At 40.1% G+C, this 27,365-nt stretch overlaps 1 protein-coding gene across 2 annotated transcripts in view; it reads right to left on the bottom strand.

Annotated features, from left to right (window-relative positions):
- Positions 1-24,782, bottom strand: part of WNT9A (Wnt family member 9A) — a 108,846-nt gene extending 84,064 nt beyond the window's left edge. For both annotated transcript variants that reach the window (XM_063450832.1, XM_063450834.1), the window contains exon 1: positions 24,616-24,782. In XM_063450832.1, the coding sequence (XP_063306902.1) occupies positions 24,616-24,701 (86 nt within the window). In that variant the 5' untranslated portion in view covers positions 24,702-24,782. The remainder of the gene's footprint in view (positions 1-24,615) is intronic.
- Positions 24,783-27,365: the final 2,583 nt, after the last annotated feature.

Genomic DNA, 27,365 nt, shown 5'->3' with positions numbered 1-27,365 from the left:
CTCATCTTTGTAGACCAGCATTCACAGGGTGTAATAGGGTAAATGTTTCATAGCCACTCATGTTTAGCTCCAACAGCCCTCCATAGCCAAAACATTACACCCTATAAATGCCCGGTCCATCCTGTGTGCAGTGGATGGGAGATCATGGGGCTCCGGGTGGGCACTGAAGCAATTTGTGCCATTTCAGTTTTGCATACTTGCGTTTATATTCAAATGTACACAAACATTTCTATTTTTTATTTGGGGGCGGAGACTTAATGCTAAATTATTAGCGTGTTTTCTTTTAGTGTGCACGCTTCATTCCAGCTGACTGCGGCTCACAAGAGGGAGGAAATTAGAAGTTAACACCCAGTGACATCACATTGAATGATTTGACTCTTTCTACACTTAAACCAGGAGTCGTGGGGTTTCTGCCAGTGCTGCATTCAATCCGAGTCGGTACCAGAGAGAAGCACACCATAACTAAACAGTGCATTCAATCCGAGTCGGTACCAGAGAGAAGCACACCATAACTAAACAGCGTATTCAATCCGAGCCGATACCAGAGAGAAGCACACCATAACTAAACAGTGCATTCAATCCAAGCCGGTACCAGAGAGAAGCACACCATAACTAAACAGTGCATTCAATCCGAGCCGGTACCAAAGCGAAGAATAATATAACTAAACAGTGCATTCAATCCAAGCCGATACCAGAGAGAAGCACACCATAACTAAACAGTGCATTCAATCCGAGCCGATACCAGAGAGAAGCACACCATAACTAAACAGTGCATTCAATCCAAGCCGGTACCAGAGAGAAGCACACCATAACTAAACAGTGCATTCAATCCAAGCCGGTACCAGAGAGAGGCACACCAAAACTAAACAGTGCATTCAATCCAAGCCGGTACCAGAGAGAGGCACACCAAAACCAAACAGTGCATTCAATCCAAGCCGGTACCAGAGAGAAGCACACCATAACTAAACAGTGCATTCAATCCAAGCCGGTACCAGAGAGAAGCACACCATAACTAAACAGTGCATTCAATCCCAGCCGATACCAGAGAGAAGCACACCATAACTAAACAGTGCATTCAATCCAAGCCGGTACAAGAGAGAAGCACACCATAACTTAACAGTGCATTCAAAACGAGCCGATACCAGAGAGAAGCACACCATAACTAAACAGCACATTCAATCCAAGCCGGTACCAGAGAGAAGCACACCAAAACTAAACAGTGCATTCAATCCGAGCCGATACCAGAGAGAAGCACACCATAACTAAACAGTGCATTCAATCCAAGCCGGTACCAGAGAGAAGCACACCAAAACTAAACAGTGCATTCAATCCAAGCCGATACCAGAGAGAAGCACACCAAAACTAAACAGTGCATTCAATCCAAGCCGGTACCAGAGAGAAGCACACCATAACTAAACAGTGCATTCAATCCAAGCCGGTACCAGAGAGAAGCACACCATAACTAAACAGTGCATTCAATCCCAGCCGATACCAGAGAGAAGCACACCATAACTAAACAGTGCATTAAATCCAAGCCGGTACAAGAGAGAAGCACACCATAACTTAACAGTGCATTCAAAACGAGCCGATACCAGAGAGAAGCACACCATAACTAAACAGCACATTCAATCCAAGCCGGTACCAGAGAGAGGCACAGCAAAACTAAACAGTGCATTCAATCTGAGCTGGAACCAGAGAGAAGCACACCATAACTAAACAGTGCATTTAATCCGAGTCAGGAGTGGTCAGCAGAATATGATAATGGAAAAATGCTTGCAAAACACACACACACACATGCCCACCTTTTTAAATGTCTAAATAGTTATATGTAGTTAAAGCAATTGAATTGTGGTCACATTGAAAGTAGTAACCACTTGTTTAACCCTGTGACCTCATTCAATTATCTACCACTGAATGGGCCCTAAGGCAGTTCTTGATAAGTCTATGATAAAGCATGCATTCATTAATTATTAAGCCAATTCCTGGCGTGTGGTTAACGTGGAAGTTTAGCTGCACTCCATTGATGTGGTTAGAAGCTTTCATAAGATGGTAAATCATTAATTGCACATCGACCACCGGGGTTTTAATGTTTTTAGTTTCCTATTTACACATCTACAGACTCCAGCATAGTCTTTTGAAACATGATTTTGACCTGAACAATGTCTTGTCTACTAATCAAAGATAAAACAGCAGCAAATCGTCAATGAGAAGGACTAAGGCAATATGGACCACATGTTCTACACAATGTAGATGGGGTCATTTGGAGGAACACGACAGAGCATGCGTACAATTGCTGCAAATGTTTTTACAGCAGTATCTGCCCTTTCAGTGTTTGTGTTCCATAGAAGGATGGAATTATATTGGATGTTACAGTACTAAGTTCTATGTGTGCCATCCAAACACGTTCCTCATTCTAACATTACCCCTTATTTCATAGCAACCACTGAACAACAAAATACATTCACTCTAGAACTATTATACATAATAATATGCTAATGATTTATAAATAAGCACAGGTTATATAATCAATAAATTAGCATATTGGTGTATAATCAATAAGTAATCAATAATTGCTTTAAGCTGCTTTATTTTCTCTTTAAATGCATGTATCCACCATTTTTCTCTTCTAAAAATATCTAGTTAGTTCTATCCAGGACATGAAGTCATTATTACCCAGTTACATCAAATTATTGACCTTAAAGGGACACTATAGTCACCAAAACAACTTTAGCTTAATGAAGCAGTTTTGGTGTATAGACCATGCTCCTGCAACCTCACTGCTCAATTCTCTGCCATTTAGGAGTTAAATCACTTTGTTTATGAACCCTAGTCACACCTCCCTGCATGTGACTTGCACAGCCTTCCTTAACACTTCCTGTAGAGAGTAATTTAAAGTTTATCCTTTCTTTATTGCAAGTTCTGTTTAATTTAGATTTTTGTATCCCCTGCTATGTTAATAGCCTGCTTGACCCCGCAAGACCCTCCTGTATGTGATTAAAGTTAAATTTACAGAGCAAGAGATACAATTGTTTAAGGTAAATTACATCTGAAAATCAGGTTGTTGTTTTTTTCCATGCAGGCTGTGTCAGTCATAGCCAGGGGAGGTGTGACAAGGGCTGCATAAACAGAAACAAAGTGATTTAACTACTAAATGGCAGTGAATTTAGCAGTAAAACCTGAGAGTCATGATCTATACACTAAAACTGCTTCATTAAGCTAAAGTTGTTTAGGTGACTATAGTGTTCCTTTAAACAATTGAATAAACTTAGTTTAGAAGCACTGTTTACTCTTTAATTATTATAATGTTTAACTATGATTAGAAAAACATTGATCGGACAAGTAACAATGTATGTTGAACACATGCCGAGTACTAATATACATTGTATACTTATTATTACTTATATTATTAAGATCTCATTTAAAAGGCACTTGTTAACTATACTCCCATCAGCCGTGGATCCCTACCTAAAAGCTTCTGTTCATTACACAACTGATGGAATCCCCGGTTCTGGCTGCTGGGAGTATAATTAACAAGTGTATAATAAATAGTGCTAGCTTGTTTCTATGGGATGTCTCACTAGTGTGTCCATTTCTCCTTTGGACAGGAAACTTCACTGTTCCGAATTAGAAGCTCGGCTAAGCCGCTGAGATAAATTTGGAGAAGGTAAATTGTAATAACGTTTTGTAACAAATAGAAAAAAAAAATACAAATGTTTCTGCCACACTCGATGCAACGGTATGTGCAATTTTTTAAAGATTGTAAAAATTATTATGGTCTGGTATATATTTTCCCGTTTAATGTAAATGTTTTAAACAATTTCTAACTAAAATCAGCATCCCGGAAGGAAGAGAGGAAGGAAGAGAGGAAGGAAGGAAAGAATCTTGTAATGATATTCAGGCACAACACGCTATTCTTTTAATTATAGAATTTCTCAGAAACCCGGGAATGAGCTAGCGTCGGAGTGCCCAGTTCATGTAAATAAAATAAGGGAGAGTCAATGAAACAAGCAGTCTCTGCAGCAGCTGTTCCTGGCGGATCAGAATGTTTTAGCTATGAGCAGCGAGTCTGACATCTGGACACCCCGAGTCCCCAGGTATTAAAGGAAATTTTAGAGACTTGCTTGCAGATGGCAATCGCCTGCCAATTGGAACGTATATACATTCCTTCTGCACGTGTCACCTACAATGAATGTTCCTGCCTTTTCTAACTCCAGTGATCTATACCAGCCATTTAACCCGGCGTTACGAATCACAGCTGCACTACACACACCCTGGATCAGCACAGGATGAACTCCGGGACAGAGGCAATGCCTACGACATCATCTAAACTGTCAGCTCTTTGGATCACCATCTTGTTTTGCTCCTACCAATGTAGTTAGACTGTCTATCACACGTTATAGTCAGTGCAAAGAATTTCATGAAGCCACAAACTCATAATTGAGTTTAAAAAAAAGCAACAACTTGGCAATGAAAACATAATATTGCAATTGCAAACTGTACTATGTGTGAATTTTACAGTTAAGGATGCAATTTATATTAGCCTTACAGTTAAAATATTGTGTAAGAGCCCAGGATGGTTACTTGCACCACAGTGCATGCTGGTAATCCCTGATGGAAAATGCAATGATCTTTACTGAGAAAAAAACAGGGTTCATTTAGTAGAATATAGTAGGCAGTACACAGTTCCAGAAAGGGTCAGGATTGAGTGGATGAAGAGGATTAGAAAGTTCACATTTCCAGAGAGAGTCAGGATTAGGCAGGTTGGGAGGGGTTTAGACAGTTCACAGCTCCAGAAATGTTTAGGATTAAGTAGGTGGAGGGGATTAGACAATTTACCTTTCCAGAAAGGGTCAGGAATGAGTCGGTGGAGAGGATTAGATGGTTCACAGTTTTGAAGGCCAGGTTTAGGTGAATGGAGCAGTTCACAGCTCCAGAAAAGGTCAGGCTTGGCTGGGTAGAGAGGACATTAGATAGTCCACAGCTCCAAAAAAGGTCAGGATTGAGCATGTGTAGTGGATTAGACACTTCACAGCTCCAGTAGGGGTTAGGAGTGGACAGGTGGAGAGGACCTTAGACAGTTCACAGCTCCAGTAAGGGTCATGATTGAGTGGGTGGTAGGGATTATACAGTTTTTCATGTATTGAAAGGGTCATGACTGAGTGGAGTAGGATAGACAGCTTCAGGAAAGGTCAGGATTGGTTGGGTAGAGAGGACATTAGACAGTCCACAGCTCCAGAGAGGGTCAGGAGTGGGCAGGCGGGAAGGACTTTAGACAGTTCACAGTTCCAGAAATGATGAAAAACGCGATTTGACAGTTCCCAGTGCCAGCAAGGGTTGTGATTGCATGAGTGGAGAGGATTATACCGTTCACAGCTCCAGAAAGAGTCAGGGTTGTGTGGTTACAGGGGATTAGACAGTTCACAGCTATAAATAAAGTTAATGAAGTGTCTGTGTCTGAGTGCCATCCACGTGCACATTTAGGAAGGATAGTACAGTGACACTGACTCTTTGACCCACCTAGTCTGTGAGTTACATCTTCACAGATTTCTTTAGACTGGTTGGGCATTAGGTAGACTATTGAGAAATGAGAAGACAGTCTATATGCTCCAACCTTGAATGGGGCTGAGCTCCTCCATCTTGTCCCCTGTCAGTCACTATCATAAACTCTGCACCTGACAGTCATCAAAAAGAGAACAGAGAGAGGAGGAGAAATGAAACATTGTGCTTGTGCGCTCCCGATTGTGCCTGGTCTGAACTGGATTGTGATCACGTCAAATGCTGCATCTTTTTATATATTTGAAGGAAATTAAAGCATCACCAAAAACACATTTACAAAGTAACAGATCAGCAATTTTTAACCTGTGTGGTCTGACGGTTCCACATGAAATAACTGCCAAAATAAGTGATATTAACAAACGAAAAACAATCTCTTTAATTATACAATAGTATAACTTATCAGTGCGAATAAAACAAAAATGCAATTTAGAAAAATCTGAGAGGTTGAAATGATTGCGCATCGTTGCAGTCTTATTATTAGAATGCTGAACCTCGCCTTTACGAGGCTGTATTGTCATAATGTAAAGAGAGAGGGGCGAGAGCCAAGTTTAAATAAGGCCCGTATCCTATAAAATGAAACCAGATGTGAGTCTTGAAAGATTTGGAATGCGAGAGTGACTTTTCCTCCCCGTCTCATTGCGAATGCGACAGTTAACGTACACATCCAGTGGGATGGGTGTTTGGTTACAATCCATGGAATTGTGCAACGCAGAGAATTATGTTTGTAACATCAAATCCAGTTGTTTTCCGTCTTTAAGTTCGTAGCATGCTCGGATCTGTGTTTTATCAGATGTGACCTGGTGATCAAAGCATAGATGCTGGAAACCTAAAACCCCAAGGGGAGCTCGGACTCCATTTTCACTGTAGGTACCTAATGACTTGGAGTCTTCAGGTTAACTCCATAAATTGCAAAGTGCCTGCAAGCATATGGCTTTTATTGAAGGCCATCTCAAATCAAACCATTAAGCGTGGCAAACAATAGATAGGGCTTCGTATACTGAGGGGAGTTTGGTAGAATGTAAACCCTTTTAGTGTCGGAGGGCGCAGGCTAAGGACAGAACGAGTAACTTACTCAAAATACAGATTAGGAAACAGCGTACACACACACAAAAAAAAGGTTTCTTAAAATCACCTATCTTAATAAACAAATATGGGGATTCAGTTCCACCTTATGGCCGTATTGTGTTAAGCCCACCGCTACGGAACCCCAATATTAATGAGTCCTACACTCATCTAAACATAGGAGATCAACATGCTAACTGCAATGCTAACTGCTTCAACTGGTTCCAGAAACTCTCCTCAAATGTATGATTTCTGCAGTGTGGATCTCCATATGTGTTTACTAAGACTGGCAATTTTTAGGTAGTAAACCTGTATTTTTTGAGTGTGTGCTATTCCTTAATTTGTATTTTGTATGTATTTTTGTTTTTACGTCAGCACCACTACGGAGGAATGCATGTTCTGGGTGTGACACCCCCTCTCCCCACCCCCTGACCCCCCAACCCCCCAACCCCCTCCCACAATTCCCTTTTTTCAGGGCAATTTATTCATTCACACAAAATATTACAGATACTCCTGGGATAGACAATTTACAGATGGATGACCAGATTAGGAGGGGGTTAATTTATGAAAACACGGGTGTAGATTACAAATTAATTTGTGCAGCAACACAGAGATCTCAATATACAAGATTATGCTTATTTGTCATGTTTCAGTTACTATTAGTAATTGTGTAAGTTTGAAACAAACTTATACATTTTGTTATTTTTTTCTTAGTTCAGTCATAGACATCTGAGGAGGAAGCATGGGTATCCATGCCCACATAAGTAACTGCGTTTTGTGTGCCCACCGGGTAGCGCACGTTATAACAGTCACCACTGATGTTCACTGATCTTTTAAAATGAAAACTCTATACATTTGTGGTTCTGTTTAAATACGAACTGTCACTTCTCTGAAAGTAATACTTTCTTAAAGGGACACTGTACTCACTATAATCATTTCATCTATTTGAATTGGTTATGATGCCTGGACTCCCCTGGCACTTTCTCTCCATACAATGTTAAATCATTTTAGCAGTTTAACACTAAATGAGGGATCCAGGCCACCGGCCTCTTCTGGAGGTGTGGCCAAGGCAGAGATTACACACTTCCTTGTAGTCATACCCTTCATATCGTCAGTTGGAGCTCTGATGGGCTAAAAACAGACAGCTGACACTATCAGCCAATCATAGCTGGCCATTGCTGCTCAGGCTAATACTTCCTCATTTGCCGAAGGAGCACAAAGGGGAGGGGCTGCTGAGGACTCTAATTTAGTATTGAAACATAAAAATATGAAAAACTGTTTAATGCTGAATGAAATTATGGAACTTGGGAACTCCGGACACTATAATCAGTTTAATAAAATGAAGCAGATACAGTGCCTACAGTGTCCCTTTAAATTGACACTGTAAGCACAGTAACGGCTTCATCTCATTGAGGTGGTTATAGTGTTTGGAGTACCCTGGTTCCATTCTTCAGTCAATCAGTGTTAATCCACCTTTACAAAATTCATGTCTAATCAAACCAAAAAAGTGTATGATATTTATGACTTTATATGCTGCAATACGAAAAATTTTATTTATCTGCTCGAGTGCCGATGTGGCCTCCAATATGTGGGGATGACCACAAGGTGCCTAAAGATAAGACTGAGCGAACACTGCAGAAATATTAAAAATGGATACCTAAACCATACAGTATCCAAACATTTTATTATGCACAATAAAGACCCACGCCTACTAAAATGTATCGGTATAAAAAAATGCTCTACTTCTTGGCGTGGAGGTGATATAAAAAAGTTACTTGGAAAAACAGAGATGGAATGGGTGTATAAACTTCAGACTCTTATACCCCATGGCCTCAATGCAGATTTTGACCTACACAATTTTCTATGAATATTTATGTAACTTGATGCCTGTACCTTTAAAGTATGGTTTTACTGTCATTTATTTTATTTACATATATTATGGTTTTACTGCTACCTTTTACAACTTATCTTTTATTTATCCTGCCCATTTTATTTGTATTGTCCCCTTTTAATATAAGGTGTACTTGTTCCTTTTATTATTAATGTATAGATTCCCCATATTATTTCTCTTATTTTACTAGTTCCCTTTGGGTATTTGCCTCTTAGTTCCTACACCAACTAAATTTCCCATATAGCATTTCGGCCATTATTGCCGAAAGTCACGTGACCACTTTTTGCTGTTTGAGATTACTGTTTGGCATCTTCGTTTTTGTTAATCTACCCCTGAATTTACATTGGACTAACATGTAGAACTAATATGTCTAAGCTTAGGTGATTTTAGAAGCGCCCGTTGCTCGCGGCCAAATCTAACTACATTTCCCATAGAGCATTGCGGCTATACTTCCGAAATGCGGAAGTGCCGCCGGTCATGTGACTATTTTTAAACTTTTATTTTTATACTTTCCCACCCTCGTTTTTGATTCATATATATTAGAATCATGTTGTTATATTACAAACAAAGCTTTTATTAAGTTATTAATGTATTTTAAAGTTTTAAATGTGCTTTTATTTTTGATTGGATGGACCAAGTTTTGGCGCCAAAATTCAAGTAATTATGTTCCTATATAACATCTATGTGCCAGGTAAAATATGTTATTCCATTTGAAAAAGTCCTTGTGTGACGAAACGCGTTATGGACATTTAAAATATTGTGTTTTATATATTAAAGTATTTTTTGGTCATTTGTTTGTGCCAATTATCTTTTTTATAGACACATAACTTCTCCTTTTTACCCTGGCCTTTTATTGTTATTTTATCATTTTTTACTGGTTTTATAAGAAACCTTGATAACTCCTGGAAGTCTCCTGTACCCAAATAAATCCTTAGGTGGGGATCAATCCACCCAAGCTGTCATCAAAGAGCAGTGTGTCTGCTCTTATTTTGTAAGTACATTTCTTTTATTATCTTTATTTATATTGCCATACAGTGAGCACTATTGGCTGTTTCTTTTTATCCCGAGAATTGAATACCATTCACGGAGAGGAACCTGCTTTATATCCCATAAGCGGGGATTAAACCGCTGTACGCGCTTCACTCCAGAGCTGGACATTAGCTCTGGTAAATGTGAGTTTTATACTATTATTTTTTTAGTCTATATCTGAATTTTACGTACTACACCATTGGTTGCCTTTTTTCCCCTTTTATCTTTCATAATAAGTGAAACCACTACAAAAGTAGAAGACCTCAACAACCAAGGACATTTGTAAGGATAAAATAGTTGGACTTCTTCTTTCCTTTTTAATTGGATTTTATTTTTATGTGCACAGCCTTTTATATTGTGTTTATTTATCTTGTTTTAAAGGGTCTGAGGGATTCCCTTTTTTAAGGTTGCTGCCAATAGTTATCTAGCGCTGTCTCATTCTTTTTATTTTAATGTTTTAATGCTAAATGAGAGTTCCAGCAGCCCATCTCTCTGTGCTGCTTGGGCTAATGAGGAAGCAATAGCTCGAGTAGCAATGAGCAGCAGTGATTGGCTGAGTGCCAGCTGACTGTATTCAGCCTATCTCAGTGCCCAATACTGGTACGAATAGTTATAGCTAGCAGGAAGCGTGTAATCTCTGACTAAGCCACACCTCCAGTGGGGGCCGGGCTGTGGGCCAGGGACCCTCATTCAGGATAAAACTACTTATAAATGGTTCAACACTGAATGGAGGGACAGCATTAGGGGACTCCAGACATTATAACCAATTCAAATGGTATTCTTCTAATGTTACTGAAGCAGTTACTCGGCTGAGTGGAGTCGAGGTCAGTATAACGCACACTTACCTGAGTTACACTTCCAAATGAGTGTGACATTAACATCGCTCTCTGGTAACTGCTTATAAAGTGGCGTATGAGAATATGGACGATTGGACATTCCACCATAGTTCATGCGCATAGAGTCTGAAGTACGCATCTTACCAGGTGTTTATATGATATAGAAACTTCCTATAGACCACAATGAGTGGCCTCTGATTGGCGAGCCTATTTCTGATGAGGTAGAGGCTGCTTTATATTGTCTGTGCAAATACAATGACTTCACACATTTTAAAAAGGAGATTTATCTTTTATTATTAATGATATTTGTGTATATTTTAGGGCACTATCTTCAACTTGCATTAAAATACATTGGGGCCATTTAAGCTTGTCACATCCATTTAAAAGTCAGGACCTACACTAATCAGCTTGTAAAACATAACAAAAATTATACGTACAATGTTTTAACAACAGAACAAATTCCCACCCTCATTATCAAATGGTTTGTCTGCTCAGGCAGTCTGGCCTTCTTAAATATCAACTAAATTGGTTCCTGCAAAGCTCCACCAACTAGCCATCATGGCTGACACATAATTGTGCGCTGACACAATCCTGTTAGTGTACGCCATGGAGGATTTGCGTCCTAATGGTCTCATTTAATGTGGGCCACACATTGGCCGATGTGGCATTCCTTTCCTCCTACCCTAACACAGAAGAGATTACCCACAGCTGTCTGCTGTCTCCCTCACCCCTGCAAGGGATGGGAGAAAAACTCATTGTAATCTCTGTCTGATATGCAGTGCTGGTACTAATCGCTGCTTTGCCATAACATCTTTTCAAACTTCAGACGCAAGACTGGATTATTGCAGGGTAAGGGCAGGTTTACACCTTTTGTGGCAAGCAGGTCATTTGTGGTGTTTATTAACTGCTGACTGATCTATGCCAAGACATTGCATATAGCGTGTTTCACAATGCCAAGCAAGCCACCAACTAACAATGGCTGTCACTTTATTCTGATGAACAAGAAGTCAGGGCCAAAGCAATCACAGTCCCAGCACTGAAAGGGTTATGTGTTCCTGTTGAGAGGTTCCTCATTATGCCCCGAGCTACAGATTGAAATATTTGGAAGCTTGTGGTTTCTTGTAGGAATGGGCAAAATGTCCCACCCAAAAAAAAGAAATAGACAAAAACTGACACTTTTTGCCTTCTTCTGAGAGCTCCAGTGTAGAACACCCAAATCTGCTCCTTTCTCCTAATTTTATTTTTAAATATTTATTCTAAATCACATCATGTAAAAAAAGGGCACTTTTAACTGAATATAGAAAGTGAATTTCAAGTTTGAATCTAAAATAGCAGTTGTAAAAAGTCCCATATTCACCTGTACTTTCTGTTTAGCTAACCGTGCCTAAATGTTCAATTCGTGGTGAATTCCACTTGATTTCCCAATGACTCCCACTTAAGTGAATAGCCCGACCCCTATTTTACGTTCCCATGTCTTTAATTTAATACATAAACTCTGTATGGTAACACAGGAACTGGAGGGATGTAAGTGAATTGGTCCACTTAACTTGCTAAATTATCTAAAAAAAAAACAGCATTAACATACATTTCTTAATAATATTTGACCTTATCTATTTTAGCTGTAAAGCAGTTCCAGGTATCTACTACCATTTCAATAGTGGTAGCAGTATATCTCTATCACCTACTGCCTGTTCTGTAACTAATCAAGATTAGTTTAATAAAAACCTCAGAAGGAGAAACAAACTCCCAAACTGTAAATGAATGATTGTTAAGAAGTTGGTGTAAAGTGGCAGCTGGTAGCGACTTTGTAAAACTAATTCTGAATGAATGTAATCAGCACAGCTATCACACTATCCGGCAATTTGGAAAAATCAATTTTGGGACTTGGAAATTTGGTAATGCACCGATTCAATCGAAAATGGTCCAAATTGCAATTCGGACCACACTGAAGTCGAATAACCAGGCTTTTAAGTGTCCTTCCACTTAATTGGGTTCTGCGGAGAAATGATAAAGGAACTGTCAAACGTTTTTAGACAAAAGTCCAAATTAGAAAAATTCTGCAACTCAACTAATTTTTAATTTTGCCTTAAAATCTTTTATTCTCCATTTCTAGTGTACAGAATAAACCCCCATCTCCAAATTCTGCAAAACCCAAGTATCATTGCTGGCAGTAAGGATTCATCAATCACTGAGACATTTATTAAGCAATGACAGCGAGTAATGCAAGGTATACAACCAATGGCTTCCTGGAGCGTGGTGTAATTTTACATCCAAAATGACTTCATGTATCTATTGAGGGATGTCCAAATGGCTCGTTTTATTGGCTGGTCAGGAGAGGAAAACATCACTGAATGATAAACCTGGTGAAAACAGTAGCAAAGACAGTATTTCATAAGAAACACCGGTAATTAAAAATCAAGAATAACTTAGACTTTATTAACCCCTTAAGGACACATCACATGTGTGACGTCACGATTCCCTTTTATTCCAGAAGTCTGGTCCTTAAGGGGTTAAAGCCTTAAGAATACAAGTCTCTATTCCTGATGCTATATTGCCCCTTCCCTTATTTTGATTAGTGACACCCCCCCCCCCTTTCCCCTCTGCAATAAAAGTAAAGGTTTTACATGCCTTTTCTCCAGCACTGAGACTCTGCCTGTACTGCTGCCGTTTGTCCTTCAGTGATGTCATCATAGAGACTCTGCCTCCCAAGTGATTGTCCAATCCAATGCTCCTTTTTGGGGAGCAGTGGGGAAGTAATGCGCATGCATCCAATCAAATTCTTTTGAAAGGAAAGCATTTAATTCAGTGCTTCCTATGAGCTGCATTTCATTTCATTCAACATCCTCATGAACATTCGAATGTCAAAAAACATTTTCGCAGTTTCACTCGGAGGGTGCCTCGAATGCGCCTCTAGTGGCTGCCAGCATCATAGCCACTAGAGGTTTGTTTAACCGTTCAAGGTAAACATTGCCTTTTATACAAAACAGCAATGTTTTACATTGAAGAATTAAAATACTGGGCCACTGCACCCAGACCACTTCTTTAACCATAATGGTCTATTAATTATATGATTAAAGGCCACAACTGGGGGCATTTACTCAACGAAGCCTTGGAAAGGGACCTTCGATCTCCGGCTGGCATCAAAGCTAGCAGGTAACTACCATCAGACTGAGATTGGCATTCAGGCTTGCAGAAAATGTTCACTGCAGTTAGTCATCCAAGATCAGTTGGATTACAGTGAGGAATCATCAATCACTGAAATGTTTTAACTCACTTTGTTGAGGGACTGTAATGGTGTGAACCAATATCAAGTACAGACCACTTTAAGAGCACCCTCGAGGTCTCCCCGGCAAGAATTTCAAAACATTCAGACCAAAACAGTTCTCAATTCTCAATTCAGTTATTTTGCCTTAAAATGTACAACTCAACCTGGAAAATGCTCCACAATTCTCATCTTATTGGATTAACCCCAATGTATTAATTCTATGGATCTGCTGAAAATGACCGTTAAAGGGTTAGTCCAGGCGCCATGACCAGCTTTGTAATTTGAAGTGGTCGTGGTGCTTGCCATCTGTATGTGCAGGCGTTTCACTAAGAAACTGTGAACACAAAAAGTTTAACTTATTTGTTGCTGGTTTGAAATGTTAAAACATTTTGACAACTTTCAATCGGTATCACTGGCTCCATAACAAGTACAGTGTGCTGTAGTAGTTGTGGTAGTCGGAGTGACCTTTTAATGTAAACAAATGTCACTTACAATTTCAATTATTTATAGAGCACAAGCATATGCCACAATGCTGTACAACGGGGAAACGCCGACAAACAATTATGTCTAACAAAACATATTTGTCAAACAGGAACAGTAGATGAAGAGCTTACAATCTAAAAGTTTACAGAAATGGCATTAGATATCCAGAACAGCCTCCGAGTGAAAGCTGTAAAGGCTAACAGTGATATAGAAAGTGATATAGAAAGGGTAGTAGATACCAGGAATAGCCTTCCAGTGGGAGCAGTAACAGTGATATAGAAAGGGTAGTAGATACCAGGAATAGCCTTCCAGTGGGAGCAGTAATGGCTGACAGTGATACAGAAAGTGCAGTAGATACCTGGAATAACCTTCCAGTGGGAGCTGTAACAGTGATATAGAAAGGGTAGTAGATACCAGGAATAGCCTTCCAGTGGGAGCAGTAACAGTGATATAGAAAGGGTAGTAGATACCAGGAATAGCCTTCCAGTGGGAGCAGTAAAGGCTGACAGTGATAAAGAAAGTGTAGTAGATACCTGGAATAGCCTTAAAGTGGGAGCTGTAAAGGATAACAGTGGTATAGAAAAAGTACTGTAGTAGATTGATAACTGGTGCAGTCTTCCAGTGGATGTGGTAAATATTGAAGAAAACTACCAAAATCAGCCTGTTTGATTTCGGTAAAATGCAAGCATTGTCTGGGTCACACAGGGGCTCCTTTTGCCACCAATCAGAGACCTTTAAGTCTGTCCTTAAGGCTCTGCACTACTGTAGTATGATTTTATTCATATTAATACTTTGGCTGAATAAAGGATGAAGAACACAGGAGGAGCACGCCAGTGACAAGTCAGTCTGTGGAGTCCAAACCTGCTTTGGGCAGACATGCTACAAACGCTGTAATCACAGTAAAACCAGCTGCAGGGTGTGACGTGAGCTTCTCAGCTCTCCATGGCTAGCACGTCCTGTGTACCACGCTGTCTGCTGAGACAAGCTGACATGTAACCTACCCTTAATCAGAGGACCACGACCCAAACGATGGCATTGGAGGTCACGGCTAACAAGCAATTCTGGGATATGTTTTTAGTATGGTCCATGCTCCACACCACTGCTCTGCAATTCTAAAACATAGTTAATAATTTAACCCCTGTGTGACCAAAATATGACTAGCATTCTGGGTACTTTGAAAGATCACGATGCTTAATCATTCTTCTGGTTATAAGATACTATAGTATAGTATTAAATTATACATTTAATATTTTTAGACAAAAAAAAAAAAAAGACCAAATCCTGTTTCAATCAGAATAAGGTTACAATATAAGGTTACCTTGTAACCACGGCACTGGCTCCATCTCCTCCACCTCCTCCTAAGTCATGGCAATGGAGGAACCAAGTGCCATGTATCATTAGGCCTTCCCCATAGGAATTAATTGAATCAATACTTTAGTGTGAGGACTTCGAAGACGCTGGACATCCTCACGCACAGTGTGAGGACATCCAATGTCATTTTACGGAGTTAAACTTTGTCAGAATGTAGGAAGCGCCTCTAGTGACTGTCTAGAAGACAACCAGTACTAGAGCTTGTCTTAACATTGCAGCTTTTCTTAAACTCCAAGGTTTTACATTGCAGGGTTTAAGGGACAGTGACACTGCACCCAGACTACTTCAAAGAGATGAAATGGTCTGGATGCCTAAAGTGTCTCTTAATCGACACAATTAAAATAATATCTTCACAAATGTCCTTATTACAGCACTCCAGTCACCTGCTACTGATACAGTTACATTCTTCATAAACCAGAGCCCTGGAGGTCACATTATTCTGTTATTTTCTATTGTAGTATGTTGTGAAGTTAAAGGCAAAGGAACACTATAGTCAGTCAAACCATTTAATCCCTGGGTGCAGGGGCCCTGTGTTCTTAGCTCCGCAATGTAACACACTGCAGTTTTTCAGTAACTTCGATATTTCCATTACGGGGTTAGATCCACCTATAGTTGTCTTACTGACAGCCACTGGAGGCGATTTTGCTGCACTGACCAATTTAAACTCTGTCATGGGACGCGGAAGCTCATAAGAAAATACTGAATACAATGCTTTCCTATTGTGAAGTTTGGTCTCCATGAGGAGCATTGATTGGACCATTGGGAGGAAGCCATGCCTCCTCCATGACATCGAGGGTAACCGAAAAGTGAGCAGCCCTAAAACATCCTTGGCGCTGTAAAAGGTGAGCAAAACTTTTATTTAGTTAATTTTTATAGCACATGGGGGGAGGGGCACTCTGTAAAGAACAAGGGACAGGGACACTATGACATTAAAAATACAGATTTATATCCACAACGCTATAGTGTGCATTTAAGGCAAAACAAGCAATGACTCAGCAAGTCATAGAACCAGGGTAAATAAAATATTTTAAAATGTGATTGTATGTATATAAATAGGTTGTTCTACGTTGTGTATATTTAAGCTAAATAAAAAAATACCAGCAAACACAAATGACAGGTTAGCTTCAAACGTTAAAGTACCTAACAAGTGCAAGAGACGGCATGCATGCCAAGTGTCTCGAATCTGTCAGGACTATCATGTTTTGGGGGCACCTGTCCCATCATTCTATTTTTTGTTCTTCCATTGCCTGGCTTCTGTTGACGCAAGAGAAAAATCACCATAAGGTGCTATTCAGTTTCTGCCAAAACAAGAAAATATCTTATTAAATTCTGCTCATTAATTAGTTTATTCTCTTATATAAACCAGGAAGGCTGCTCTATACATTAGGCATGCTGGATACCAACATTAACCTGCCCCATAGTCCCCCTGATGCCAACCATGTCTTGCAGGGCTCATGGCAATAACCATGCTATGGCTTCCACTGGGTTATCATTGGCCCCAGGGAGATATCCGATAAGAAAATGTTGGCACGTCAGAAGCCCTATGTCCAATATGAAATGTGTTAACTTGTAAATGATGTCAGTGGTATGATGTCATAGTTCATATCATTTCAATGAGGGAATCAGGGGATAAAAAAAGGTTGACCCACAACTACATATCCCATGATGCTTGGCGAGCTTGGATAATTTTGACACAATTTTCAAATAACAAATAAATAAATGAATTACATTCAATGCATCAAAGAATTCTGTCTGTTTTACTTAACTCCACGTTTTGATTTCATCATCCCTTCCAGCACACAAAGGTTTAAGAACATTTCCGAGTCTGTGCTGCTGTTCCTGTTATTATCCTGCTCCATAATTAAAGGTTGGCTGGTCCATTTTTTGGAAAGAGAATCGCAAGTGTCCTTCATAATGTGCTCCTATGTGGTGGCAGGGAGGGGGCGGACTGACAGCTGGATTCCGCACAGACATCCAAACTGCAGCATCTTCACATCGCTCACTTGCCAAATTGTGGACAAAAACACCCCCAACAAAATCTCCTATCTTCAGAATGATCAGAAACGTGGAGCCCTATGTTATCAGACTAAAATTCTCATTACCCTCAGCCAACCCAGAGAAATGCAATGTCCGGATGATTATTTGTTCCCCCAAAGCAATTTGTGTGCACGTTAATTAATATAATTAAAATGATGGTTCTAAAAACTGCGCAAATGTCATGTCTGTAAGCCAACTCATGCTGCCTGTGGGTGTTTGGAGTTGTCGCCTGGCTGGAATGCGGCAGGTGCCATGACAATGCTCTGCATCGATAGTGGGAGACATGCTCATGGTGAAATAATGACAATTGCTCACTAGGAACATGACCTGCGGAGTCATGTGAGCTGCCTATAGGTAGGGCAGGCTGCAGGCCCTTGGCTATGAAATCAAGTCAGATCCTGTTGCAGAGAATTTGACAAAAGAGAAAAAAATGCAGGGATTGCGATCCGTGGGAGCACGCCGCCTACTGACACACAGAAATATGTTGTTTATTTTACATACCTGGACGCAGGTTTTAATCTGGATGGAATCTCTCAGAAAGAGAAGGCTCACAAAGTTATTGCAGACATATTGGGTGAATGGTTAACCCCTTCAGTGACAAAGAAATATGCAACAACATATAATCTCACTCCTCAGGCACTTATCCAAACTCTGTATACTTGGTAGAAGTTTTACATAAAAAAAAAAACTAAGAACAAAGTTACTTGCCTCCTATCTCAAACCCCTGAGCACATTTTAAAACCTGCAGGCTCTTTAGTATCACTCCAATAGCCATTTAACAGTAAACTCAGATGTTATACCTGATTGATTTAGCAACAGTCGTAACCTGTGAGGTTATCTTCAGGATGGAAAGGCAACATCGGACACTAGATCAGCCTCGGATACTAGATCAGTCTCGGACTGTAATGCCTATTATCACTATGGCTGAGAGTGATGGCTATATCGTTAAATAATGGTTTAGTAGTGGCCTGAATTATCTGCCATTTGTTTGTGGGACAAGAAATAAAGACACCCAGGATGAATAGGTCAGGTCTGGCCCTAAGGTAATCAACGCAGAGGGGCAGATCTGGCCCCTACATTAAACAGGACAACAGGTGATCAATGCAATGGGGCAGGTATAGAACCTAAGGAAACAGGACTGGCATTCAACAGATAATCCCATCCCTATGGCAAATTATTTTTGATAATTTTGAGAATTACTGTATTTGTTGGCAAAGCTGAGGGGAAAATGGGCAAAAATAAACGCCAATTTCTGCCCAAGAAGATCCATGCCTGCAGGGTAGACGTGGCACGTTGGCAGGTGTAGAAATACTGTCCGGGGGTCAGCATCTATTGGGGTACAATGTATTATCTGTCATGGGTTTTACATACATTGGATCTATTTCATTCAATCCAGCCACCCTCAGTATGGCAGAGGTAACCAGCAAACTCAGGTATGTCAAAGCACACTGTCAGAGTCTCACTCAATATGGACCCACACCGCTTAGCACAGACTCCGTGTTACTGAGTTTCTACCAATTCCACCTGCACTCACGGTGTGTTTGTTATAACTCCAGGGTGAAAGCATGTCATCCTACTCAAACACATCCTCACACTTCAATATTTACCCCATAATACAACCACATCAATACAAGTGATATTTCCCGTCCTAATGTGCTTTACACCCCACCTCCTATAGACTGTAAGCTTGTTTGAGCTCTTCAACATATCGTTCCTGTAAGTTTTTCTTGCAATTGTCCTATTTATAGTTAAATCCCCCTCTTGTAATATTGTAAAGCGCTATGGAATATGTTGGCACTATATAAATAGCAATAATAATAATAATACAAGTAAAAACTACGTGCAAATTATATCAAATATGTAATTTTTGTAATAATTGAATTGGGTAACCGAATGTATTAAATTTATAACACCCCCGGTTAAACATGCAATGCATAGAAAGTGTTAAATCTATTTGTATGTAAGCTGTATTCAGTAAATAAAAAAAAACAGAAAACATACAACTGTTAAGCCAGTAAAAGTGCCTGAAGCCTTACTAAATCCTGAGGAAGGTTCATGTTCACCTGAAAGGTTGTCGTTTTAGCCATGCATGCTCACACCTGCTTAAATTCTTCAAAAAAGTGTCCTAGCATGTAAAGGGTGCAATTCCCCCCTTCCCAGACTGCACATCATTATTTAACCCTTTGTGTGCCCAAGGTGTGCCCACTAAAATACAATGTGTTGTGCACACCTCTGGTGCTCAATGGTTTAAGTTACAATACTGTATCATTTTAATACCAGTGCTGTGAAGATAAAGAAAAAAATATTTTTTTCTTTGCAGCTACAACTGATTAACTTTGCTTTTTTTAACTCCTTAGTGTAACACATAGCTCCCAAGTGCCCCTGTTTAGGAGGACCAGTCCCTATTTTGTGTCCAATTCCTTTGCCCCTTTTTTATACCTTAACGTCCCCCTTTTTTTAGAAGCTCCATATTATTGGTTTGTTGGATTGTATAACAGAGCAATAATACTCCCAGTAATGTGTCTGAGTGCATCACAGAGCTCCACAGCAATAATACTCCCAGTAATGTGTCTGAGTGCACAACAGAGCTCCACAGCAATAATACTCCCAGTAATGTGTCTGAGTGTATCACAGAGCTCCACAGCAATAATACTCCCAGTAATGTGTCTGAGTGTATAACAGAGCTCCACAGTAATAATACTGCCAGTAATGTGTCTTAGTGTATAACAGAGCTCCACAGCAATAATACTCCCAGTAATGTGTCTGAGTGTATAACAGAGCTCCACAGCAATAATACTCCCAGTAATGTGTCTGAGTGTATCACAGAGCTCAACAGCAATAACACTCCCAGTAATCTGTCAGAGTGTATAACAGAGCTCCACAGCAATAATACTCCCAGTAATGTGTCTGAGTGTATAACAGAGCCCCACAGCAATAGTACTCCCAGTAATGTGTCTGAGTGTATCACAGAGCTCCACAGCGATAATACTCCCAGTAATGTGTCTGAGTGTATAACAGAGCTCCACATCAATAATACTCCCAGTAATGTGTCTGAGTGTATAACAGAGCTCCACAGCAATAATACTCCCAGTAATGTATCTGAGTGTATAACAGAGCTCCACAGCAATAATACTCCCAGTAAAGTGTCTGAGTGTATAACAGAGCTCCACAGTTATAATACTGCCAGTAATGTGTCTTAGTGTATAACAGAGCTCCACAGCAATAATACTCCCAGTAATGTGTCTGAGTGTATAACAGAGCTCCACAGCAATAATACTCCCAGTAATGTGTCCGAGTGTATAACAGAGCTCCACAGCAATAATACTCCCAGTAATGTGACTGAGTGTATCACAGAGCTCAACAGCAATAACACTCCCAGTAATGTGTCTGAGTGTATAACAGAGCTCCACAGCAATAATACTCCCAGTAATGTGTCTGAGTGTATCACAGAGCCCCACAGCAATAATACTCCCAGTAATGTGTCTGAGTGTATAACAGAGCTCCATAGTAATAATACTCCCAGTAATGTGTCTGAGTGTATAACAGAGCTCCACAGTAATAATACTCCCAGTAATGTGTCTGAGTGTATAACAGGACTCCACAGCAATAATCCTCCCAGTAATGTGTCTTCAAACTACAATAAATGTGTTTAGAAATCAGTCAGTGTAAATAAGATACATTGTTTTTGTTATAAATTATATTTTAGTTACATAAACTGTTACTTTTTAGAACAGCCCCGCCCCACCCCCTGGCCATGCCCCCCACACACACTCAGAAAAGCTCCACGCTTGGTCACACCCCCACTCACACTCAGAACAGCCCCACTCCAGGCCACACCCCCACTCACACCCCTAAATGAAAGTTTTCCTCTTTGTCCATTTGATATGTGGGGGGAGGGATGAGGGAGGTATAGAATAGAATTCAGAAATCTCTAATTCCAGTATCATATTGTCCTGGGGTCTAACATTGCAGCAACATTGCAGCAACAACATGTTACTAGACTGCAACTCTCATCATTTTCTGATAGCCTTAGGCAGTTGCAGAGAATCATGAGAGTTGTAGTCCTGGCCTAGACAGAATTCTACAAGGTCAGTGATTTTACCTAAATTCCAAATATTGCTACTTACAGAGAACAAAAAAAAAAGTTTTAATTGCAGTGCATTCCCAAAATACAAATGTACTGAAAGCAGAGAGCTTAAAGTTGTTTTAAAACAGTGCTATCAGCATTTTGGCAACAAGTTCAAATGTTTAAAGACGGCATTCTCCCAGAGAGAACATAAACTGGACGCTGAAGAAGAAACAGTAAAAGTGAGAAAAGAAAAACACAAAAGAACCTTCCTATTAAAAAATTGTATTTTCTTTAAGAACAGGATACACCTGCAGTCACTAGTATTATCCCCAAACCAGACAGTGCCATACTCATTAATGGGTTAATAGAACCCCCTTGTGGACAAACTGTGAAACGAGCACGGAATTCCCCTGATTTCTTAGAGAAGAGACTGAGGAACAGGTGAAAGTGGCATATAGAGAGAGCATCTGTCTTGGAGTTCACAATCCGTCCATCCAAACCGCGGAGGATCACCTCGCCAGTCCCATGTACAGAGACACGGCATTGACAATTACAGTGACCAGATTGGAGTGTAAGCTCCTGGGCCCAATTATTTACATTTCATAAATCGAAGAATATTACGTTTTAATTGTTGAGTCTTAACGTAAACCAAGGGTGTCCAGTCTTGGCCCTCCTGCTGTACACTGGACAATTCCCATGATCCGTACCCAGATGATGCACGGAAGAAAATTACAGGGATTTTTCCTAACTATAGATCGAGGAGTCAGACTGTAACCCCTGGAGAAAATTCAGAAAGGCCTATCTTACTCTCAGCTGTGAGACAATATAATCTGCTGCCAAGTGGAACACTGAAGCACAGTAATTATTTTTCCCATTTTTAAGGAAAAAACATGGGAGGGAATTGTACATGATATGTGCAAAATCTGTATGGCATTTTGTCGATACAGCAAACTTCCATTCTCTTTCTGTGTTCGTGTAACATGTGTATTTTTCAACACTACACCCTCATTAGCCCTTCCTGAGATTCCATTAGACGGTTGCACCCTTAACACTTTGAGTTCCGGCAGTGACGTAGCATTGTATTGTCCTGCAATCTTTTGGTCACCAGTCCGGCAATGAAATGGGTTAACGAAACCCGCAGAGTTTGCTAGCTACTGCTCAGAAACCAGAAAAATAAAGCTAAAAACCACTGAACTCTACCAGCTTCCAATGTACTGCCAGACACCAGTGGCACAAAAAGATTTAAATAAACTATGAATCCAGCTGTTGGGAATCAATGCTTTTCTCAAACACAATCAGATGAGGGGACGATGGGTACAGAGGAAGATTTTTGGAAGATAAACTCTGTTGTCTTGAGCGGCAAACAAAATCGACAATAAACCTTTGGTTTTCAATAGTAAAGAGGTGGACTGGAAGGACCAATTCCACCATCACAATCTACGTTTTGCTCATGCATTTTTTTGTTGATAAACACAGTAAGCAATCATTACACCCTTTTAGAATGCAATCATGGAAATTACAGTTTTTCCCAGAGCTGTCCGCAACATAGCTCCAATTCCCCAAGAAACACTTGCACGGAGGTACCTACTATCAACTTAAATCCGATACTTCCCGTTGAGGTAACGCACTAAAGAAAAATAAATTCTTTAAAATCCAAGTCATTTCAAATTGGAGTTGTACGAGAACATCTGGGGCGCTATGTCAAATGTACTGTTTATCTTTATCTTTTTTTTTTTTTTTCGAGAAGTTTTATATACTGCGTTCTGCACTCAACTTGACTCAATCCAACATGCAAGTCAGGAATGTTTTCTCCACACAAAAGAAAATAAATAGAAAAAAAAAATCCAAACAAAATGAGAAAATATGAAAAGTTAATCAAGGCTCTCGCATTACATAAACACAAAAGCTGTTTGTACCAAAACAATTAAAGAGTCTAATCTTTCTCTGAGTAAATGTCCAACAATATTCGAACATTCTTCTTCTCCCAATGCAAAAGGTTACCATGTTATACATTGACAACGGCATTAATAATCTCACCTAACTGAGTATACGCAGACATTATTCCTGCCAAGAGCAATATACACAGCACATATAAATGCATTGCAGACACAACAATGTATCAAACAATATTTATAAAACACTTAAGGAAACAATAAACAGCAAGAACAATATTTGGCTTTTAGACCCAGCATCTGTCATGTTCAATAAAATCATTATTACACATTCCATTATTGCTAAATTACTCTAATGTACTCAGGAAATATATTTGTTAGTTTATAAAATCTGGACCAGGTTAAAAGGCAGTCAGTGATTTAAAACAGCATTTACTTATAGGAACATGGTTTAGATTTAAACTTTATAGCAATATTCTCTTTTTTGGTTGTTTGATAATTTGATGATGCAAAATAGCAACACTGACCAAATGTAAAAAAAAGTATCCACAGGAAAGTAATGGGGAGATTAAGCAGCCATACAATGTGATACAATGTGATCCAGTGCCATGATCAGGACAGAGAGGGGAGCAATTCATTCTGAATGCATATGTGTAATCCAGCCCACAAACAGTGAGAAATTAAAGACAGGCTCAATCAACAAATATAGGCTCTAAGCAACACAACATGCTGATACTATAGATCAGTTACAATGTGGATATCACAGAGAGGGACTATGAGAGAGAGACAGTCAGAGCAGCTATGCAGAATACTCAGATATCCATCAACTGCAACAAGTATCCCTCAATTGGCATAATGACATCTCCTGTAATATAATATTAATCTACACATGCTCTTACAGTAATGCACCCCCACTGCAGGGTGTAGTCTATACAAGGATCTCCTTGGCAGTGAAGAGCTCTCGCTGTCTGAGCACTTGTCACTAGGTAGAAGGGCTGAGAGTGACAGCAGACAGTGTCCCATGTAGGTGACAAGCAGGAGACAGGCTAGGAAGCATGCAGTGAGTGGGGTCAGGTCTGATGGTGACAAAGTGCAATGACAGTAAGTTGGAGGTGCACACCTACCCAAAGTAAGCAGCTGTGGAGCCAATGGAGTTGAGGACTATAAATACCAATGACAGCCATCCCAGAAAGTGGTGTCCATCCAGCATTTTGTTCCCACTCCAGGGCTGAGCATTTCGTTGATGTAGTTTTCTGATGGGCTGCTGCCTGCCCTGAGCCTGTACTTATAGAGCCTGGGCAGGCTGAGGCGGGGCTCACACTCACTCACTCAGTGTGAGCAGGCTGCACACAGAGCTCCCATCCCAGCCTAGCTCCCTCCCTGCTCCCTCCCAGCTCCCTCCCAATCCCTTCAAACTCCTTCCCAGCTCCTTCTTAGCTCCCTCCCTGCCCTGCCCCAGGTCCAGCCCTTGACTGCCCCTCTGCCCCTGGACAGACACACGTGCCCAGTGCAGGGGGCACACTGAGTGACATTTCCCCTGGGAGGGGGCTTTGTGTTAACCTGTTCACTGCCAGGGCTCATTGTCAGACTGTGCTAGGTATGAGGAGCAGGGTAGTCACACACAAACACAAACACACACACACACACACACACATACACACACATACATTCTAAGGATCACATAGCAAAAATGAGATATTTTGTATCTTTAGAATGCTTTCACAGAGAGAAGGTCAGCTTCATGTTGGGCTGATGGTTAATACTGTTTGACTGTTAACCCTATGAATAGTGTGGGGATGGGATGATACATAGTTAATACTGTTTGACTGTTAACCCTATGAATAGTGTGGGGATGGGATGATACATAGTTAATACTGTTTGACTGTTAACCCTATGAATAGTGTGGGGATGGGATGATGCATAGTTAATACTGTTTGACTGTTAACCCTATGAATAGTGTGGGGATGGGATGATACATAGTTAATACTGTTTGACTGTTAACCCTATGAATAGTGTGGGGATGGGATGATACATAGACAGTGCTAACCTGGGAGTATTATTGCTGTTGGGGGCAAGCAAACTGTATGGCATTTTTAAAATCAATCAGTATTAACCCCTTAAGGACAGATGACAGAAATGTTGCATCACGTTTGGCTTTTAGTTCCGAAGCGGTGTCCTTAAGGGGTTAATAGTCCTATTAATACTGATGTGGTAAGTATAATGTTAGAAAATTACAGAAACATTGTTTGAATTATACAGTCCTAAAGACATTGTGTTTTTGTGTCAGGCAGGGGCTCCTAGCGCAAGATATCATCATTGAAGGAACCTTCCACCCGTCTCTGTTATATTAATTATATTATATTAACCCCCGGTGGTCCATGCTTCCCTTGTGGGAACGTTTTGCCAAACAATTGAAACTTTTGAACAGTTATTGACAAATGGAAGACAATTTTCATTTAAGTGTCTTCCTCTGGCCAAAAATGATCCACAATACGAGTTAACAAGGGGTTATGGGCAGACGTTCATGCAAACTTTTGTTTTTTTTCATCCATCCCTATATCCAGCCGGGGGAGTTTTTTTTTTTTTTTTTTTTTTTACCTCTGGGACGATACGATTTCCATTTAACTTAACTACTCCTAAAATTGACATTTAGTTTTGGTAAAACCACTCGAAAGCAGTTTGACCAAGAACTGGGAACAGTGCCTTAACACAATGTAATGACATGAAAAACAGACACACAGTGCCTTAACACAATACAACAACATGAAAAACAGACACACAGCGACTTAACACAATACAATGACATAAAAAACAGACACACAGCGCCTTAACACAATACAACAACATGAAAAACAGACACACAGCGCCTGAACACAATACAACGCCTGAACACAATACAAGACATGAAAAACAGACACACAGCACCTGAACACAATACAACGCCTTAACACAATACAACAACATGAAAAACAGACACACAGCACCTGAACACAATACAGCGCCTGAACACAATACAACAACAAGAAAAACAGACACAAAGCGCCTTAACATAATACAACGACATGAAAAACAGACACACAGCGCCTTAACACAATACAATGACATGAAAAACAGACACACAGCGCCTTAACACAATACAACGCCTGAACATAATACAACGACATGAAAAACAGACACACAGCACCTTAACACAATACAACGACATGAAAAACAGACACACAGCGCCTTAACACAATACACCTTAACACAATACAACAACATGAAAAACAGACACACAGCACCTGAACGCAATACAACACCTTAACACAATACAACAACATGAAAAACAGACACACAGCACCTGAACACAATGCAACGACATGAAAAACAGACACACAGCGCCTGAACATAATACAACGACATGAAAAACAGACACACAGCACCTTAACACAATACAACGACATGAAAAACAGACACACAGCGCCTTAACACAATACACCTTAACACAATACAACAACATGAAAAACAGACACACAGCGCCTTAACACAATACAACGACATGAAAAACAGACACACAGCACCTGAACACAATGCAACGACATGAAAAACAGACACACAGCGCCTGAACATAATACAACGACATGAAAAACAGACACACAGCACCTTAACACAATACAACGACATGAAAAACAGACACACAGCGCCTTAACACAATACACCTTAACACAATACAACAACATGAAAAACAGACACACAGCGCTTGAACACAATGCAACGACATGAAAAACAGACACACAGCGCCTTAACACAATACAACGACATGGATCGGTTATGATGCCTAGATAGACAGACAGAACAATAGAATGAATAAATCACTGACTAAAGGTCAAATCTT

Source organism: Pelobates fuscus, chromosome 4, assembly GCF_036172605.1.
Source record: "Pelobates fuscus isolate aPelFus1 chromosome 4, aPelFus1.pri, whole genome shotgun sequence".
In the NCBI taxonomy this organism is placed as follows: Eukaryota; Metazoa; Chordata; class Amphibia; order Anura; family Pelobatidae; genus Pelobates; species Pelobates fuscus.
The sequence above is the reverse complement of the archived record's forward strand: the minus strand, read 5'-3'. Positions and strand labels throughout refer to the sequence as shown.